At 39.6% G+C, this 21441-nt stretch overlaps 1 protein-coding gene across 6 annotated transcripts in view; it reads left to right on the top strand.

The window, feature by feature from the left end:
* MLLT10 (MLLT10 histone lysine methyltransferase DOT1L cofactor) overlaps positions 1 to 21441 on the top strand; it is a 252498-nt gene that overhangs the window by 205621 nt on the left and 25436 nt on the right. For all 6 annotated transcript variants that reach the window (XR_006681004.1, XR_006681005.1, XR_006681003.1 and 3 more), the window contains 6 exons: positions 3121 to 3275; positions 5219 to 5407; positions 6113 to 6201; positions 6330 to 6691; positions 8058 to 8154; positions 16104 to 16313. Coding sequence is in view for 3 of the 6 variants with exons in the window: in XM_045300194.1 (XP_045156129.1) it covers positions 3121 to 3275; positions 5219 to 5407; positions 6113 to 6201; positions 6330 to 6691; positions 8058 to 8154; positions 16104 to 16313 (1102 nt within the window). In the remaining 3 variants the exon portion in view is untranslated. The remainder of the gene's footprint in view (positions 1 to 3120; positions 3276 to 5218; positions 5408 to 6112; positions 6202 to 6329; positions 6692 to 8057; positions 8155 to 16103; positions 16314 to 21441) is intronic.

The following is a 21441-nucleotide window of genomic DNA, read 5'->3' as shown; positions in this document are numbered from 1 at the left end:
TGACTCATCTGGTATAGCAAATATATGACATTATTTTGTGAAACGATTATAGATATTATGTGAATGGATTTCAGGTAGCATTCAATAATGTGCCCCTTGTGAGTTATGGAAGTGTATTCCTTTCAGCAGGAGTACCCTTTTAGTCAGAGCTATACTAAATAAAAAATTCACGGCTGTAGGACAAGGTAGACCTGTCCCCATGGGTTTCTGAGACTGTAACTCTTCATGGGAGCAGACAGCTCCATCTCTCACTCGCAGAGTGGCTGGTGATTTCGAACTTTGTACCTTGAAAGTTAGCAGCCCATTGGGTAACCACTATGCCACTAGATCTAGAATTGTGCAAAGGGTTAAATTTTTCTGAGCACAACCTAGAGTGGTAGTGGTCAGAAACGACTGTGTCAGATCATAGAAGAGAATGAACCCTTACGTGATGGCTACTTTAAAATGAACTTTATTCCACTTTTGAACTTTCACAGATTCTTCTAGTTTACTTTCTCCCTGTGCCCTGATTTTATGAGCTCTGCCTGAAGCATGACGTTAGAGGGGTTCATTAGATATTAGACTGCTAATGGAAAGGTTGGCAGTTCAAGCCCATCACCTGCTTCTGGGAGAGACTGATAGCTTAGGACGCCCTAGGCAACAGTTATGCTCTGCCTTGTAGGGCAGGTGCCATGGCGCAGTAGGCTTGGTTTGGTTTGTGTGGCTTATCCTTCTCAGGAGTATGCATTCGGGAACACCTTGCTTATTAGAAAGGTTTGTCTCATGACCTCTTAGTTTGTCTCTTTTGGAACATCTGTCTGAGAGTGCCTTTTTCCTGCATAACCCCTGACTAAACTAAAAGTAGTATTGTTGTTTTAAATTGACCTCTGCAGGAAATTAAATAACTATTTTTTTTGATACATGGTATCTGAAGCACACAGTGATATGATGTTGTAATTACTTCAAAATAATAAAAAAATGGATTTTGCTTATATGTTTAGTGAAAGCAGCATTTCTTTGCCATCCTTTTGAACTTGAAACATAGGCAGAAGGCTCACTCAGAAATATTTGAAGATCCTTTTACCCTTGTGTGGTCATTTGAATTAGTTAAGGGGAGTCAACACAATGTGGTTGTTGTGTGCCATCAAGTTGGTTCTGATTGCTAGCACCCTCCCTGTCAGGTAGAGTAGAACTGAATGAACCCCACAGGGTTTCCAGGACTAAATGTTTTATGGAAGCAGACTGCATTCTTTCTTCCTCAAAGCCACTGATGAGGTCTAACTACTGAGTCTTTTGGTTAGCAGCTGACGGCTGAGCCGATTGTACTACCAGGACTCCTTTTTGACCCAATAAATGGCATTAAATTATTTTCGGCATATATTTCCAACTTCATATTACCATTTAAAATCAGCCTTGCATGTAATAGTGTGTCAGTGATTCTTCCAGAATGTGCTGTTTGACAGAAATGGCCAATCAGCCCTATGTGATGCATAATGTTTACATAAGGAATTAAAAGCCATTTGTTTAATTTCTTATTTAAATAAATTTTTGTAAAGAAATCTGGAGGCAGTGGGAAGAACCATGAGTGGACAATTAGAAAAGCTGAGTAATAGTCCCAGTTCTGTCATATTCCTGCAGTGTGCCTTTGGACGGGTCACTGAAGCTCCAACTTTGCTTCCTCATGTGGAAATTGAGCCAATAAGCCATGCCTTGACTTAATCTAGAAACCCAAGTGGCATAGTGAAAACTACCAGCTGTTTTTCTTGTGAGAAAGATGAGGTTTTTTATTCTTTTTTTCCCCTCAATCGTTTTATTAGGGGCTCATACAACTCTTATCACAATCCATACATACATCAATTGTGTAAAGCACATTTGTACATTCATTGCCCTCATCATTCTCAAAACATTACCTCTCCACTTAAGCCCCTGGCATCAGGTCCTCATTTTTCCCCTCCCTCCCCGCTCCCTCCTCCTAGGCTTTTTGTTCTTGTGAAGAGTTACAGTCTTGGAAACCCACGGAGGCAATTTTACCCTGTCCTATAGAGTCTCTGTGAGTTAGAATTGAGTCAGTGACAATGAGTCAATGTTGAACGACTTCTTAGTAAGTAATTGTGAAGATACATGCGAAATAATAATGGTACAGCACTCTGGGAAACAGTAAAGCCCCTTTACTAAAGTAATTTTGGAGATAGAAATCAGAAAGAGGAGCCCTGGTGGCATGGTGGTTATGTGTTGAGCTGCTAACTGCAAGGTCAGCAGTTTGATACCACCAGCTGCACTGCAGGCAGGGACAATGAGGCTCTCTGCCCCCTTTGAGAGTTACAGCCTTGGAAACCCACTGGGGCAGCTCTCCTCTGCCCTATAAGGGCCCGCGATCAACTCGACTGCATTGAGCTTGGTTTGGAGATTGAGAGACCAGTTAAAACAGTTGAGAGAACATTACACGTTCACCTTCATATAAGTAGTATTTGTTTTCTAAGGGTTGATTAAATTATTATTTGAAAGATATTTTACAAATGTTTATATCAAAAGTTTAAATACTTATAAAGTTTAAATACCTTACAAACATTTATATTAAAAGTTTAAATAAATACTTTTTTTAAAAAAATAAATACTTTTGTACTAATTATATTTTTAATGAGAAAATAACTACTTTTGGATTATAATAGATGGTTGCTTTCAAATTGTTAGAATTTTGTTTTTACTTAAATTTGAGGCTTTCTTGATTGTAAATGAAAATGCCCATCACAGGCCTATAATTACTCATTGTTATTCTGATGTTTGATATTAAGGCAAAATGTTTGAACTCTTCAGTGACTAAATAAAATAGTCTTTTGACCTTGACTTTCTCTACGTGTTTGTTTATAACCTATTCCTGACATTATGCTTTGTTTATGATTTTTCATTGTATCTAGGATGACCAACTATTTCCTTAATTTTACACCTTGAGGAGGAAGAATAAAATTAATAAACTTTAGGGTAAAATATGGTGTTTAAGTTTGGAATCTGATGCTTCTAGCAGAGGCTAGAAAACTTGAACACGAAAAAGGATTCAATATAAGATAAGAAACTTTAATATGTCCTCCTTAAAAGAATTCCCCCCCCCCCTTTTAACTTATGAATTAATTTTTTTTAAAACAGATCTCCTGTAAGCAGCTTACAGATTCGCTATGATCAACCAAGCAACAGCAGTTTGGAAAATCTGCCTCCAGTAGCTGCAAGTATAGAACAGCTTTTGGAGAGGCAGTGGAGTGAAGGACAGCAGTTTTTACTCGAACAGGGTACTCCTAGCGACAGTAAGTATTCTTTTCTTTAAATGAAGATGTGTAGTTGGATGGATGGACAGAGACAAGTGGACGCAGAAGATGTTCTGTGTTCATCTAGAATAGTAAGGAAATGATGATAAATGTTTTATTATAATAGCGTGCAAAGTGTAATGTAGTTAGTACTTTAGTGTGGAACAGATTTTACAATCTTACCTTGAAATTGTATTGTTTTTACCTTTTATCAAAAGTTTGAACTTGGGCAAGTTTCTTAATCTTTATGTACTAAAAAGCACCACACCCACGGCCATGAAATCAATTCTGACTCATAGTGCAACTCTGTGTGCTAATAATGCTCTACTTGTGTCTTGGGGTTATTTTAAGGAGTAAATGACATGAAAATACCAACATTTCCTTGAACGGAGAAGGTGTTTATATATTAACTGGTTATCATAATTGCTTATAATTATACCAGTAATTTATGTTTCTCCATTATGTTTTGTTTACATCAGTTTTAAAAGTTTTATGAACACATGAGATAAGTTGTTTGAAGGAAACTTGTTCATGAGGCAAATGGGTCAAGGGTGGAGGGAGAGAGAGAGAGAGTGCGTGCGTGCGTGTGAAAGAGAGAGAGAGAGAGAGAGAGCTCCTGAGAATATCATCAGATTGCCCCTTGATTTTCCATTTTGGAGAAGGTAGAATAATTACTAGATTGTAAACGCACATAATCATATATATATATGGTCATATTGAATTAAGTTATAATTTATATGCTTACTCAATATTTATTCATTGTAGTTATAAAAATGCCCAAAACAGGATTACTGTGGTTGGTGGTTAGCTGAAAAAGTAAAGTGGCCTTGTATTATTAGTTTTGGGTAAAAAATAGATAGCTTTCATCATTTTGGGATATCAACTTTTGCTGCTTTATATTATTATTATTGCTTTTTGTTAATGAGCCAAGTGCCCTGAGTTGGGTTTTCATGAGTGGTGACCTGACAGAAAGCTGATTGTGAGGAAATTCATGCCGGGATAACCCTTTAAACCTGGTAGCTGGAGGACAGGTTAGCTTAGTCTTACTGCGTCTCATTTGGGCACACTAAGGATTTCTTTGTGGGATCTTGAAGAAGAGGCGTAAAAGTTAAATCCTTGGGAAATGACCATGTAGGTTTATACCAGGATAGTTGTCTTTTCAAGGCCCAAAGATCATGTTAAACAAATACAACTTTTTAACGCGTGCATTTTGGAAAGTGTCCGTCACCGTGGCATAACAGCAACAAACTATGGTGTCAGTTGGGAGGTCCAAGTTGTGGAAGGAATTGAGACAGTATTTGAGGTGATGGAGCAGGACAGAAATGGAGCCTATACTACACAGATGATAAGCCTTTATCTGGAAATAGAGAGCCATGGCTGCAGTGCACACACAGTGCCCCCTGCTGGGGGATCTGGGGATCAACATGTCTAGCTGCTGGAATTGGAGGCTTCTTACCAGAAGTCTGGTGGTATTAGATTAAAACAAGCAAGGAATCGAAACTTTGCTTTTTATTGTGGTCTAAGGAGTTTTCATTGGTGAGACCCTTGCCTGCTTAAATAATATCTTAAGTAAAAGTCCTGACAACCACTTTGATTTTTTAATTAAGACTTTAATTTAGATGAACATGAAAACATTCTCTTTGAGAATGGAAATTAGCTGAACCTGGTGGGTGACTTTTTGGTTTGGTTTGGTTTTGTGATATGTGGCATAAAAGTTCCAGAAGGAACACTTAGAAACTCTCTTTTTAGGCTTCTATACTTATATATTTATATATACACACACTGTAGCATATTTATATATACATATACTTTAGAATGAAGCATAATCACTTAGAATTTTTTTCTTTAGCCTTTTGACATTTTTGTTTTATTTGTAAAGCTATTGACACCTGTCATTAAAATACTTAGTTGTGTGTGTTGTTTTTATTAAAAATGTTTGCTAGTTTTAGGAATGCTGAAGTCATTACATCAACTTCAAGTTGAAAACCGAAGATTAGAGGAACAAATAAAAAACCTGACTGCCAAAAAAGAACGCCTTCAGTTACTGAATGCACAACTTTCAGTGCCTTTCCCAGCAATCACCATGCACCCGAGTCCATCTCACCCAGTGCGTGCATTTCCAACGCAGACTGGTAAGGGTGAAAATCCGACGTATCTAAGGAAAACACAGCGAACCATCTGGGAAAAGTAACTATATGAATATGTAGAAAGGCTTCATTTGTAGCTGTTACAGGTTAATTTGAAAGTTGCAAAAAATCTTCTGTGGCATATAATTTAATGGTAACATATATTAAAATATTTTGAAATTCCTGTTTATATAATGGCACTGTATTCAGTAAAGATTTTCTATGTAAACTGGTCTTGGGAAATGTATGTCTTAATGTTTAAGTGTTTTTAATAGACTTCAGCATAAACTTTAAAAAAATTGTTTTATTAGGGGTTCATACAACTCTTATCACAATCCATACATACATCAATTGTGTAAAGCACATTTGTACATTCATTGCCCTCATCATTCTCAAAACATTTGCTTTCCACTTAAGGCCCTGGCATCAGCTCCACACTTTTTCCCCTCCCTCCTCTCTCCCTCTTCCCTCATGAACCCTTGATAACTTATAAATTATTATTTTGTCATTTCTTGCCCTGTCCAACATCTTCCTTCACCCACTTTTCTGTTGTCCGTCCCCCAGGGAGGAGGTCATATGTAGATCCTTGTAATCGGTTTCCCATTTCCAACCCACCCTCCCTCAGCATAAACTTTTGAATAAACCTTTAATCTCACGTCTAATGTAATTTAACAAGGTAAACAGGGTTCTTTTTATCTTTGTTCATTCTAGCTCCTGCTACTGATTCCTTGAACAGCAGTAAGAGCCCTCATCTCGGAAACAGCTTTTTACCTGATAATTCTATTCCTGTGTTAAATCAGGTAAATTTGCTGCTATTTTCACTTGTGTAGTTTACCTGTGAAGAATAGTGTATTATGTAAAATGGTTCAAAACTATTAAGCAGTTTTGCTGTCTTTACAAGTTAAATTTCTATTTTCTCTTACATTAGGACTTGACTTCTAGTGGACAAAGCACCAGCAGTTCATCAGCTCTTTCTACCCCACCTCCTGCTGGGCAGAGTCCCGCTCAGCCAAGCTCAGGAGTTAGTGGAGTTCAACAGGTCACTGGTGTGACAGTGGGGGCACTAGCTGGTGGAATGCAGACTGGAACATCCACCATTGCTGCCGTGCCTGGAGTGGGTGGAATAATTGGAGCTTTGCCAGGTAACCAACTGGCAATCAATGGCATTGTAGGAGCTTTAAATGGGGTTATTCAGACTCCTGTCACAATAGCCCAGAACCCTGCCCCCCTCACCCACACCACTGTACCACCTAATGCAACACATCCAATGCCAGCTACACTGACAAACAGGTAAGAAACACACTTAAGTATATTTCGGGTACTTTAATGTGACGTAGTACCAGTGCTGTTCACGTTTTATTAAACCTGCTTTTCCTTTTTTCTCACTGAGAATTTTGATGTGTTCCTTGTAGATGTACTTTAGGGGTGGAGGGTGGGGAGAGAAACGTAAACATATTATGCCCAGAGTAATTTATTTTTAAAGCTTAAAAAATTCCAACTGAAATAAAATTATATCAGTTTCAGTAAAATAAAGTATTAACTATATTCTGTGCTGAAAATTTCAGTCTTGGTCTGTGACTTGTATTTTAAAATGTTACTTTTTCTTATTCCCTTGTATATTGCGCTCATGTATCATTAACTCTGAAGAAAGGTAATACCGTACTGGTACTCACAGCTGACCCTCGGTATCCGTGGAGGATTGGCTCTGGTATCCCTGTGAATACCAGACTCTGTGGATGCTCAAGTGCCTTATCTCAATGGTGTAGTATTTGCATATAACTTAGGGACATCCTATCAAATAGTTTTAAACATTTCTAGGTTACTTATAATACCTAATACAGTGTAAATTCTGTATAAATAGAACTTTGTGCTCCTTCCTAGCTTTTCAGGGGTTACTTTGACACCACTTGTGTTGTTTTTCCTCAAATACTTTTCCATCTGTGGTTGGTTGAATGCAGAACCATGGACATGGAGGGCCGACTGTATTGGTTTCTTCAAATTCAGCTATGTACTTTGATCATAACTTTATATAACCCAAGATACTGATGTAGGATAAAGGTCAAATATTTACCTCTAATTTTTAGGGAGCGAGACTTAATATTTCATTGTATTGAAATTTCATTTGAATGTTTGTTTAAAATAAGAGGGATTAACATCTTGCAGTTATTAAACATACTATTGGAGAATAAATAATTTAAAATAGGTTAGCAGTGGATACCTGCAGAGTATGTCTTGTGGCTATCGTTTTATTGGTGCTTGATTTTACTGAAAACTGGGGTCATTAAAAAAATTTAGGTGAAAGCAATTAGTATATTTGGACTGTTTTAAATGTGTTACTAGTGTGAGTTAGATTATCTTTGAATTATTAAACACAAATTATGCATAGTTTTAAAACGTGTAATATTTTTATCCCATAAAGTTTAGTGTCTATTTGGTCTTTAATAAAAAGAAAATGAAAAACTCCTTGACAATGAGAAGTCTTATTTAGCTGACTGACTGGAGGGGTGGGGTTGGGTTGCGGAGATAAGCAAAGTGCTGTGTTTAAAAGCTTGGCATGTCAATTTATTACACCTCAAACTGAAATGTTTTCTTATTTATATTTTAAAAATACATTAAAGGTATACATTAAAAAGTAAGAATTGTAATCATTTTTCAGTGCCTCTGGACTAGGATTACTTTCTGACCAGCAACGACAAATAATTCTTCATCAGCAGCAGTTTCAGCAGCTGTTAAATTCTCAACAGCTCACACCAGTAAGTTCTTTCTTTGGATAATAGTTGATGCTTATTAGGAGCAGGTGATCTAAGTTACAGTAGATGATAATGTGTGTATAGATTACACATTTGTGCCAGTACATTATTGAATGCATAATTCAAAAATCCTCTGTTTTGTTTTCCCCCCATGCTGTTTGAAACATTTACTGCAGTGCTATTTATGGTAGGCTCTGGTGATGCAGTGGTAAACAAGACATAAGGATGTATTTTCACGTTGTTTCATTTTGGTGGGAAAGACAGGCAATATAGTGACATGTACTGCGTTAGTCTGGATACTTTTAGAGAAACAAATCCACAGAAACTCTTATGTATAAGAGAGTTTTATATAAAGGTTAAGTGCACATCAAGAAAACACCCCAACCCAGTGCTGCCCAAGCCCACAAGTCCAACATTAGCCCAGATGTCCAACACCAATACACAAAGTCCTCCATCTCACAAAACACACACTATGATGCCGACTGTAGGAGAAAGCTGAGTCAGTGAACGTGTAAGCATCTCAGCGCTGGCAGGGGTCTCCACACACACAGCTGCTCCAGCATCCAGGGCTGCATCGGGGTAGGTCCATGATTCTTTTCCTCGGGGATGTCTTGCAGGAAGTGAGTCTTGCAAGCTGAAGCAGGGAACTGGCTAAGGCAGCTGCACCCTGGTCTGACCATCAGAAAGCAAGAGACCCGAGAACTAGAAGGGCAAGGTTCACCGAGCCATTTATCTCTCTAACCTTCAATTAACCCCACATGTGTTTATCGGCCAGGTTGGCACAATAAATTGCTGTTTGTCTGTGGCAAGAAAGCTTGATTCTATTTTATGGTGGAAAGTTGTCAGTGATTTACAAAATTTTATTATGGATATTTTCAAGCATACCAAAACTAGTGAGCATAATTTTATATGTACATATACACACACACATATACATACATACATACACACACACACACATATATATGCTTTCTCAGTTTGCTTCTTAATAATAATTCATGTTTTGTTGATCCTGCCTCATATTGCACCGCCTTTTTTCACAGAATTATTCTGAAGAATTAATTGTAGGGTTTTGAACAGAAGAATGACATGGCAAAGATTTATGTATCTTAACAGATTAGTTTAGCTACTAAAGTAAACTTTATGTTGAGTGGAAAAGATGAGGTCAGAAGTGAAAAAAAGAGGCCCATGAACTAGCCCAGATAGGGAATAGTGGTGTTTGAAAAATGCATGATATAAAACTCAAACAAACAGAAAAGCACAAACGCATTGCCAAGGAAGGGTCATAGTGACTATACAGGATGCAGACAACCCTGTGGGTTTCCGAGGTTGTAAATCTTTACAGGAGCAGAAAGCCCCATCTTTCTCCTACAGAAGCAGCTGGTAGGTTTGAATTGTTTGAATTGTTGACCTTTCAGTTAGTAGCCCAACACGTAACCCACCAAAGCTCCTTTCAAGTCGTCTGTGTTTCGAATTGAAGTCAATTTTGAAGATAGAACCGACAAGACCTATTTATTAGACTTGTGAAAACAGACAAGTCCTAAACAATTTATTACTTTTTACTGACCTTTAGAATAGAAAACTGGTTTTGAAGAGAAAAGAAAAAAATCCATTATAGATTTGTTTAGTTTGAGGTGTCTTGTTGTAGACACCATTGATAAAACGCATATGCTGGCAAAAAAGCCACATGGCAGCTGAAAACCGTATACCCTAGCTTGTCGTGCATTCTTTCCAAAAATCGGGATTTTATTTTAAATGTCGCCGGACGCGGGACAAATTGTTAAAAATTGGACTGTCCCGCCAAAAGCGGGAGATCTGGTCACCTTACTCAAGTGAAATGTTGACTAGACAGTTGTATAATGTAAGCCAGAGATCAAGAGATGAAATGTAGTTGGAGAAAACAAAATTGGAGTCATTGTTGCATGTATCATGTTTAGACCTATGCGATTACTACAAGGATGAAGATTGAGTTCTGAGACTGATCCCTGGACACTGGAACAGCAGACATTGGCCAGTTGGTTCAGAGGAGGGCTGCGAGAGTGGTGCCTTGGGAACCAAGAGTAGACAATGTGTCAGAGAAGGAGGGGACAGCTGCTTTTGGTGGATAAGCAAGGATTTACCATTGCATTTGGTTGTCAGGAGGGTTTTGACAAAGGTAGTTTTGATGTCATAGAAGTAAAAGTCTGATCATGTGGTTTTAAAAAGGGAAGGGGTTGCCAGTTTCCCCGCAAGTGATGGGCTTAATGTGATGAATGGTTAGTGGATTTCACAACTGCTCCCCTTCCGTTGTGGAGTCAGTGACATCCGATGTTGGTGTTTGAGTTGATTTCAATTCCTAGTGACCATTTATACAACTGAGTGAAACACTGTCCATTTCTACACCATGCTCAGCAGTTGTTAGGTGAACTCTGGTTGCAACCACAGTGTCTATCCATCTAGTTAAGACTTCCTCTTTTTCTCTGAGCCTCCACTTTCCCACACAGTAATGTCTTGTTCCAGGGATCGGTCCCTTTTGGAAACATGACCAAAATATATAAGGGAAGATTGGCCATCCTGGCTTCTCAGGAGTGTCTTAGCACATAGACGACTCGTGAGTGTGCTCTCCGGGTAGTCCGCAGAACTCTCCGTCTCTTTCACCAGCACCAGGGTTCAGAGGCATCGGGTTTTCTTTGGTCTTTCTTCTTCGTTGTCCAGTTTTCATACCCTTATGAGGAGATTGAAAATATCGTGGCTTGTATTTGATAGCAAAGAGTGACATTTTTTAAAAAGGTCTTTTGCAGAAGCTTTGGCCAGAACAATACAATATGTCCTTTGATTTCTTGATGGCTGCTTCCATGGGCATTGTTAGTGAATCCAAGTAAACGGAAATCCACGACATAATTTATACTTACAATATAGATTAACATTATAAAGTGATAAGTAAGGTTTTTGTGCATACTAAGAAGGGGATGGACCTGGATTTAGTGGACCCTCACCTGAAACCACAAACCTCAGTTCACTGCATATCCGTGATTCCAAAGGATATGAGTTGTTCAGCAGCAGAAAGGAAAGTAGGAAAATGCTATGTGGGTGAAAATTCTGTTTTAATACAAATTCTTAAGGAATTTGTAAAAAGTTGATCTTCCGTGTGCTTGAAATTTTCAGGGATTTTGGAGCAGCAGCTTCCTAACTCCAATTTAACATGCATTTGGAAAATGGATTTAAGACCTGTGATACTTAAATTTTATAGGGTTGAAACAGAAAATGATATGGCTGACCCTTGAACAACACATGTTGTAACTACTTTAGGTCTACATATATGTGGAGTTTTTTTCAAGAAGCATATTTGGGGGAAAATAACAAATAAAATATTTCTGTAACATTAGACCATGTGGGCCTGATTCCTCTTCCAAGATGTCCCTTGTCTCTTCTCCCTCTGCCACGCCTGAGACGCTTGGCGAATGGGACAGAGCATTGACTTGGACGGATAGGTGTGGCTCTGGGACCTTCTCTAGCCCTACATTTTTTTTAAATCGTTTTATTAGGGACTCATACAGTTCTTATCACAATCCTTCTTTTATCAATTGTGTAAAGCACATTTGCACATTCATTGCTCTCATCATTCTCAAAACATTTCCTCTCCACTTAAGCCCCCAGCATTAGGTCCTCATTTTTCCCCTCCCTCCCCGCTCCCCCATGAGCCCTTGATAATTTGTAAATTGTTATTTTGTCATATCTTGCCCTGTCAAATGTCTCCCTTCACCCACTTTTCTGTTGTCTGTCCCCCAGGGAGGAGGTTCCCTCTTTCCAACCCACTCTCTCCCTCTACCCTTCCAGTATCGCCACTCACACCACTGGTCCTGAAGGGATCATCCTCCGTGGATTCCCTGTGTTTCCAGTTCCTATCTGTACCAGTGTACATCCTCTGGTTTAGCCAGACTTGCAAGGTAGATAGTGGGGGCGGGGAGGAAGCATTTAGGGACTAGAGGAAAGTTGTATTTTTCATTGTTGCTACATTGCACCTTGACTGGCTCATCTCCTCCCCGAGGCCCCTCTACAAGGGGATCTCCAGTGGCCTACTAATGGGCTTTGGATCTCCACTCTGCACTCCCCCCATCATTCACTATGGTAAGTTTTTTTGTTCTGATGATGCCTTATACCTGATCCCTTTGACACCTCGTGGTCTAGCCCTACGTTTAAAGTGAGACCAGACCCACATAGTTCTGTTTCTCCAGCCCCATTTCCCTAGCACACCACCACACTGGCTTTGGTTTCAGCCTTGATTTAAAATTTTTTCAATAACATTCTTGCCTACTTTCTTGCTTTAGTCAAAAACTGAAAATAGTTGTTTTTATTTTGGATCATCATTTTCACTATCATTGTTCTCTTACAGTGTTGTAAAGGTAGCTTGTTAGGAACATTTAAATTCTGTGTGTTTGTGTGTAAACACGATTCTATTCTTATTTTTGTATGAGGTGAATTATTACCCAAATCCATTGCTTTGGAATACATACATTTTCTTGGTTTTCCTGTTAATTACTGGTCTATTTTGATTTCGACATTTTCATCTACTTTTGATTCTTCCTCTTCTCCTTCATTTCCTGAATTTAGAATACTCTAATGCTCAGTGAACTCTCCAGTCTCACGGCTTTAACCCTGTAACGCCTGAATTTTTAATTTCAGGAAAAAAATTTTTTTTGGTTTTCATTCTTTACTTTCATAGTTATCAATATATATAAGAACCAAAATTTTAAAAATATAAAATTTGCAATGTTTTTAAAATGTATACAAATCGTCACATTCGTCCATGGATTTATAATGCAAGAATAAAAAATGCACCTTCATTTATATATTATTTTTCTTCTTCTTTTATTATTTAATAAAAAAACAAACTGAAAACTTATTTATAAAATATAATACAAAATGTATTTCTTTATAATTTTAGTTAATGTGAAATTGAACGAAACAAGTTTTTTCTTTTGTGATACAAAGATGAACTTTGCATTTGCTGCCGAAAAATATCGGTGCCCTCTTGCAGTGTACATTTTTGCGTCTTCCTGTGTTTGCGACATCAGGGTGATGGTGAGGACCATCCAGATGTTGTCTCTCCCAGGAATGCTTGGGTGGCAAGACCTCGTCTCTTTCTGTAGCAAACTCAGCATCGGTAGCGCACGCCAGTAGAAGGGCGGCCTCTTTCTGTCGGTCTCTTACTTTTTCCTTCCAGAAGAAGAGCGATGCTCATTTTGAACTCATGCAGACTATGGGGATTATCATGGAAGTGAATCTTGGACTTTTTATCTTCCCATCTATCTCTACTTATCACTTCAACTACAGTAGGGTAGTTTAGTTTGCTCTTCCAATATAAACGTGAATTTGATAGCTTCACCATTGACATAGCAAGCAGTGTACCCCAAAAATCGCTCAAGTTCCTGGCTACTCGGTGCAAGAGGTTTATTGGGATGTTGCTGGATTGCACAGAGTTGATTGGTCAACAGTATGAGTAATGATATCCTTCGAGAAAAAATGTCTACAATATTCAACGGGACATTTTACTAGCCCAGAAGAATCTATTGTCCTAACCATTCAGGCATAGGTCCATCTGTACCGTCTCCAGAAATGTGCCGCCAAAGGGGAATTCTTCGATTTTTTGATGTAGATGTCTTTGAACTTGTAGTTATTGGAATTGATTCTTTAACTTCAACAACTGAAGTTTCTAACTCATCTTCATTAGTATTATCATTACTAACTACGAGGTCTTCTAATTCATCCAAATCATAATAATTGGGTGTATATTCACTTCCTATCATGGGAAAAAATAAATATTGTTATCAAAATAGTTTGAATAGCAATGTAATTAAATTTTTATATTGTAAAATCAAAAATTTTAAATATAATACAGTTTATTTACCAGTTTCTTGCATATTAGCATCTGGTTCCTTGTCTGAGTCTGTACCGCTTCCATGTAGGTCATAAATTTGCCATTTTCCATAAAACAAATCACAATCCATGCTGTGATAATTTATGTCACCGTCGTTTCAAAAGATGAACATAACGAAGTCATTACGTTTTGATAAAGCAGAAATATATTATAAATATAATTTTTATGAGTATTACACCTTTGACATAAAAGCTAGTTTTATGAATACATACAGAAAATATCAACACTAAAACTTTACTAGATTGGAAATTATCGTAAAATGCACTGAATGCCAACGATCACTCAACCTCAAACGCACAATCAGTCAAAACGTGCTGCTGTTTAAGCATTTCGCCACTAAAATGCGTGACTAGCGGTATGCTTTTGTACTAGTAAAGTGTGACGATTTCGTAGACATCTTTGTCGGCTCCAAAAGCTTTGTATTTTCGGTGCCAGATACGTTTTAATTAAATGTTACAGAAACGTTGCGCTCGGCATTATAGGGCTGAATACCACCTGTGGCGATGCTGACATCCAGATTTACATCTTCAGGGCAGCCTTCTCTCTTGAACTTAAAATTCCAATTTCTAACCACCTACTTGATAATGAATATCTTAAGAGGTATATCAAACATAACCTCAATCATCTATCATTCATAACCATTCACCGCCAGTGGCTTGATTCCCACTCAGAGAGACCAGAGGCTGTAAATCTTTAGGGGAGCAGGTAGCCTCAACTTTCTCCCAAGGAACACCTAGTGAATTTCAAGCACTGACTTTGTGGTTAGCAACCCAGTGCTTACTTGACGGCGCCACTTGGGCCCCAATTTGAATTGAGGTAGGCTCTCACTACAACCTGCTCCACTCACTTTTCCTCATCTCAGTTGGTAGCAACTCCCTCCTTCCAACTGCTCAAGTCAGCCTTTACTTTTTCCTCCAAAATTTCCACTCGTTGCTGATTTCAGCCATGGTAGCACAGTGCCAAGTGCTTGGCTGCTCACAGAAACGTTAGTGGTTCAGACTCCCCCAGCAGCTTCCCTGAAAAAAGGCCTGGTGATCTGAACCTGTAAAGATTGTACTCTGGAAGGCTTAGGGGGCAGTTCTACTCTGTCACGTGGGGTGCTAGAAATTGAAATCAACTGTATAACACAATAGCACCAACAGAGCCAAGGCAGCCAAGGCCTTCCACAGTGAGTTCTACATTCTTTCACTTCTCGCGATTCCTTTGTTCATACTGAATCCTATTCCATGGACCTTTTTGCACCGACTCCTTTACCTGTAGCATTTGTCACCTTCTAACATTTTAATTTGTCTCCTCCCTTCCATGAAATGAAGCACGCACACTCACACACACACACACACACATTCACACACACACACACACACACACACACACACACACACACACGATTCAAGCACCCAAACTCCAGTGTCTGGAAAATAATAAATCTCCAAGAAAAAGTTTTCGGTGAAAGAAATGCTTGTTTTAAAGAGTAGTCTTGTGATAGCGGTGTCAGGAGAGCACGCTGTTTCAATCTGAATAGTAGTAAGGGAAGGCTCTGACTTAGGCACATGCTAAGATCAAGTCCAGATAGAGTATGACTTAAAATCTAAGCTGCTGTTCCCTTTATCATGGAGCCCTCATTAGAACGGAGGTCTTCTTCATTTGGTTGGAACCCTGTGAGCACAAAGGTCACGTGCATAGCTGTGAGCCACACAGTCTGCGGTGTGAACTCGCCAGCCTACATGGGAGGATAGGGCAGCCTTGGAAGCCCTGTGGGGCGATGCTAGTGGTTTTACAGGGTTGCTACGAGTTGGAACCGACATACAGAAATACGTTATGTTTGGTATGCGTAGATAGTAATATTACTGATGATATTGGCCTTCTATCATAGATGGTGGCTCTCTAGTTCAGCAGTGGTTCCCTAGATTCATGTTTTTTGCCTCAGCATGTATGTGACAACCATTTAAATCTCTAGTTTTGAAAGAGGGAAAGGCGGGCCTCAGTTTGTTGTTGGGAACTCATTTCCCCTCCTGTGGTGTTTTTCCTTGCTAAGGAGCAACATCAGGCCCTTCTGTATCAACTGATGCAACACCACCACCACCAGCAGCACCACCAACCTGAACTGCAGCAAATACAGATCCCTGGACCGACCCAGATACCAATAAACAACCTGCTTGCAGGTACTCAGGCACCACCACTTCACACGGCTTCCACTAACCCGTTTCTCACAATCCATGGTGATAATGCAAGTCAGAAAGTAACAGTAAGTATATTTTCTGTTTTGTATCTAATGAAAAGAATAGGTTTTAATGATTGATCAGTGTTTAATCTCTCAAGATGTTTAAAAAGAATAGGCAAAGTGTTTCTCCAAAAATATACTCTTAAAACTTGTTTAAAATGCTTTATGTTATAAATACAAAGGACTGGAGATAGTTAATATATCTCTTAAATACAGTTTTGAATTTGCACATAATGTTTGCACATAATTCAGCAGTTTTCAAAATATGGGGAAGTTCAATCAGAAGAAAATAGTTGTTGCATTTTGAAAGCTTTGTGTACTTAGAGAGCGAGCCCATGTAATTTAGTATGTTATATAAATTAACATACATTTTAAGCCTGTCTCTCCCCTTCTAGTAGGTCTACTGTATTGAGGTATAGAGACTTGCCCTCAGTTTCAGTTCAGGGCAGAGTTCTGTTAGAGGAAGGCTATCGAGATCTAGAATGAACTGGATCTCAGGAAAAGAACAAGGGAAAGAATGTGGTGGGAGAAGTGGCAAACACAAGAGTGTTTGCTAGTAATCATTACTTTCTTCTTAGGCTTCGTTTAGTGTCCAGAAACCTTAGTTTGTATTTAGTAAGAAGAATCAATTCACGATATGGGATTACTGTTTATCATGAACTCATTAATGCATTTTGTTTTGCCTTGTTGTGAATCAATACTGTCTTTATCACAAGTCTTTCAGTGTTTGCTGCCATGAGAAATTTGAAAGCTTCAGTATTACTGTGGAAAATCCTTTTTTTGTATGGCTTTCCCCTATGTTCTTAAGTTTTCCTTGTGTTAAAAATGTGAATTAATTACAAATTAACTTTTACTGGGTTTTGTTAGGTTCTTTTGAGTTGGTGTTGTTTGGATCCATTATGGGTCTTCCTCGAGTTCGCTGCCCCTCGACTTTACCAGTAAAGAAGCCCTGGTAATATAGTGGTTAAGAGTTAGGCTACTAATCACAAGGTCAGCAGTTTGAAACCACCAGCTGCTCTATGAGAGATAAATAGGACTTTCTACTCCTATAAAGACATATTACCTTGGAAATCCACAAGGGCAGTTCTACCCTGTCCTGTAGGGTCGATGAGAGTCAGCTGACTCGAAGGCAGTGAGTTCTACTTAACTAGCATGATGTCCTCCTTCAGGGACTGGTCTTTCCTGATAATATGTACAAAGTATATGAGATATGAAGCCTTTGTCACCTTTGCTTCTAAGGAACATTCCGGCTGCACTTCGTCCAAGACGGATTTGTTTGTTCTTTTGACTGTCTGTGGTGGTACTTTGTTAGTCGATGCTGTAATTCACATGCATCAGTTCATCTTCAGTCTTGCTTCCTCATTGTCCACGTGCACATGAGGCACTAGAAGATACTGTGGCTTGGGTCATGTCCTCAAAGTAACATCCTTGTATTTCAGCACTGTGTTAGTCTGGGTAGACTAGAGAAACAAATACAGGGAGACTTGTGTGTGTATAAGAAAGAGCTTTAGATAAAAGAGCAATTGTGTATTGAGAAAAGATTCAGGCCAGTCCAGATCAAGCTCTCAAGTCTGATATTAGCCCAGATGTCCAACACCAATCTATAAATTCCTTTTCAGACTCACGCAAAACATGCAATGACACTGAATGCAGGAACATCACAGGCCAGTAGGTGGAACGTCTTGTGGATCCAGTGGCAGTGGAAGCATCTCAGCTCTGGCAGGGGTCTCCATGTGGCTCCTTCAGCTCCAGGGCTCTAGCATAGGTCCATGTGTCTTGTCAGCAGGAATGTCTCGCAGGGAGTGAGTGTGTCCCGCCTCCAGCAAGCTATTCATCTCCGTAGCACCTCCAAATGAGCTCTTCAAGCTGGGACCTGATTGACAGGCTAAACTACCCCCCTTTTACTCTTAAAAGTTTCAAGTTGACAACAGACTATGTAACCACCACAAACACTTTAAAGAGGTCTTGTGTAGCAGATTCACCCAATGCAGTGCACTGTTTGATCTCCTGACTGCTGCTTCCATGAGCACTGATGCAAGCAAGATGAAATCCTTGACACTTTATTCTTTCTGTTTACCCTGATGTTACTTTACATTGAATTGTAATCCACACTGAAGGCTGCAGTCCATGGTCTTAATCACCATCAGCAAGGGCTTCGAGTCTCCCTCACTGTCAGCAAGCAAGGATGTGTCGCTTGCGTATGACCGGTTGTTAATAAGCCTTCCTCCAATCCTGGTGCTGCATTCTTCCTGTACTCTAGCTTCTTGCACGGTTTGCTCAGTATACGGATTCAGTAAGTATGGTGGGGGGATACAACCCTGCCACACACCTTTCTTGATTTTAAACCATGCAGTATTACCTCTACTGTTCGCACAATTGCCTCGTGATCCATTTCTAGGTTCCCCAGTAGCACAGTGAAATATTAGGGAATTCTCATTCTTAGACTATTCGTAGTTTGTTGTGGTCCACACAATCCAATGCCTTTGCATAGTCCATAAAACATGTTTGTGGTGCTCTCTTCTTTTAGCCAGAAATCATGTGACAGCAGTGATATGCCTTGTTCCATGTCCCCTTCTGAATCTAACCTGGATTTCTGGCAGCTCCCTGTCAGTGTACTGCTACTACTATTTTTGAATGGTCTTCAGCAAAATTTTACTTGCTTGCGACACTAGTGATACTGTACTATAATTTGCGCATTCTGTTAGGTCACTTTTGTTTGACCTGAGTACAGATATGGGCCTCTTGCAGTCAGTTGGTCTAGGAGCTGCCTTCCAGATGTCTTGGCACAGACAGGTGAGAGCTTGCAGTGCTTCATCAGCCTGTTGAGACATTCTAATTGGCATTCCATCAACTTTTGGAGCCTTGTTTTTGGCACATGTTTTTGCTCATATGCTAACTTTTGATTTGGCTGAATGTTGACTAGTTCTTTTTGGTACAGCAGCACTGTATTAACATCTTTCGATGCTTCCTACGTTGTTCAATATGTTGCCCATAGAATCTTTCAATATTGCAACATGAGGCTTGGATATTTTTCCTTGAGTTCTTTCAGTAGAAGATCTGAACATGTTCTTTCTTTTGAGTTTTCTAACTCTAGGTTTCTGCACATTTCATTGTAATATTTGACTTTGTCTTCTGGAATTGCCCGATGACCTTTTCTTTCTGTTTTTTAATCATTTTATTGGGGGCTCTAAGCACACAATCCATACATCCATTGTGTCAAGCACATCTGTACATATGTTGCCATAATTTTTAAAACATTTTCTTTCTACTTGAGCCCTTGATATCACCTCATTTTCTACTCCCCCCCACCCCGTGAACCCTTGATAGGTTTTTTTTTTTTTTTCCCATGTCTTACACTGACCGCTATCTCTCTTCACCCACTTGTCTGTTGTCCATCCCTCTGGGAGGGGGTTATATATAGATCATTGTGATCTGTTCCCCCTCTCTCCCCGCACCTTTCTTTTACCCTCCTGGTATTGCTACTCTCTTTATTGGTCCTGAGGGGTTTATCTGTCCTGGATTCCCTGTGTTGCGAGCTCTTATCTGTACCAGTGTCATGCCCTGTTCTAGCCAGATTTGTAAGGTAGAATTGGGGTCATGATAGTTGGGTGGGGGTGTGCATTAAAGTACTAGAGGAACGTTGTATGTTTCATGGTTGCTGTACTGCACCCTGACTGGCTCATCCCTTCCTTGTGACCCTTCTGCAAGGGGATGTCCTACAGATGGGCTTTGGGTCTCTACTCTGCCCTCCACCTCATTCCCATTGATATGATTTTTTTTGTTTTGGGCCGCCCTGTGGAATTTTCTATTCAGCTCTTTGACTTCATAATTTCTACCATTTTCCATAGCTACTCTGCGATTAGGACCAAGTTTCAGAATCTTTTTAAGCGACACCATTCCTCTTGAATCTGTCATTGCCAGCCTAGTAAACCATACGGTTTTCTGCTTGAAAATGGCTAATACCAGTCCATTTCAGCTCACTAACGGCCTATGACAGATCTTCTTTATGCATTGCTTCGTTGTTGATGAGTTACAGGTTTTCAGACTCATACTTCATACTTTACAGGCTCGACAGCTGTTTCTTCTCATTTTGAATCATACCCCAGCCGCAACTGAAGGTCCCAAAGGCTTTCCTCCATCTGTGTCTTTATGGTGGATGCCGCTTTGAGAAGGCAGCTCTCCCTCAGTCGTGTTTTGAGTGCCTTCTGACCCGAGGGGCTCCCTGGCAGTGCCCTGCTGCTGTTCATGAGGCTTCCAGGGCTTGACCATGTTCTCATGCTGTCTGTAGCTCATTGCTACCAAGTGGACAGCCTGTCCCTTCTTCAGTCTGTTCTCACTCTGAGCAGACCTGCTGCTATTTGAAAATACTGGTGACGGAGCTTCCTGCTTCCCAGCAGTATACAGGCCACCGCAGTATGACAAACTGACAGACCAGTGGTGCAATATTGATTGAAGAGACAGAACTTACAATTTTTAAATGAGCAGTGCTTAATTAATGGAGGAAAATCAGGTTTGGGAAATACTATTCCTGAATAGTATTCTGTGAGCCAGACATCTTTGCCAGATCCAACCAGTGGTCAGTAGCCGTCCAGCCCACCTGACTCAGTGCAGAGTCGAAGGGAACTCCTAAGTTCCCCAGGACGCTGGCCTTTCAGAAGCAAATCGCTAGGCATTTCTTCCCAGATGTTTCTGGGTGAGGTCAAACTGCCAACTGTGTAGTTAATAGTAAAGCATTTTAGCACTTTCAACACCCAGGGCTCCAGTTCAGAGTTGTTAGATACATTTCAGTGGCAAAGATTCTCATTTTTAATGGGTTATAGAAGTTTTGTAACTGGATTAGTAAACGGAGTCTCAGGATCAAAGGACATTTAACTACCGTATATACTTGTGTATGAGCAGAGTTTTTCAGCACTTTTATTATTTTATTTTATTTATTTATTTTTAACATTTTATTAGGGGCTCATACAACTGTTATCCCAATCCATATACACATCCGTTGTGTAAAGCGCATTTGTACATCGTTTCTCAAAACATTTTCTCTCTACTTATACCCCCGACATGGTTTTGCTCTGTCTTGTTTTTATGCATGTTGTCTCCGCAGGCCTGTCTGGATAGGACAGGCTGGATGAACAATCTGGAGGAGAAAACAACG

The sequence above is a fragment of the Echinops telfairi genome, unplaced genomic scaffold (genome assembly GCF_000313985.2).
Source record: "Echinops telfairi isolate 266 unplaced genomic scaffold, ASM31398v2 ScPeMD7_7461;HRSCAF=8499, whole genome shotgun sequence".
NCBI lineage: Eukaryota > Metazoa > Chordata > Mammalia > Afrosoricida > Tenrecidae > Echinops > Echinops telfairi.
Note: the sequence above shows the minus strand (reverse complement) of the source record. Positions and strands in the feature narration are given on the sequence as shown.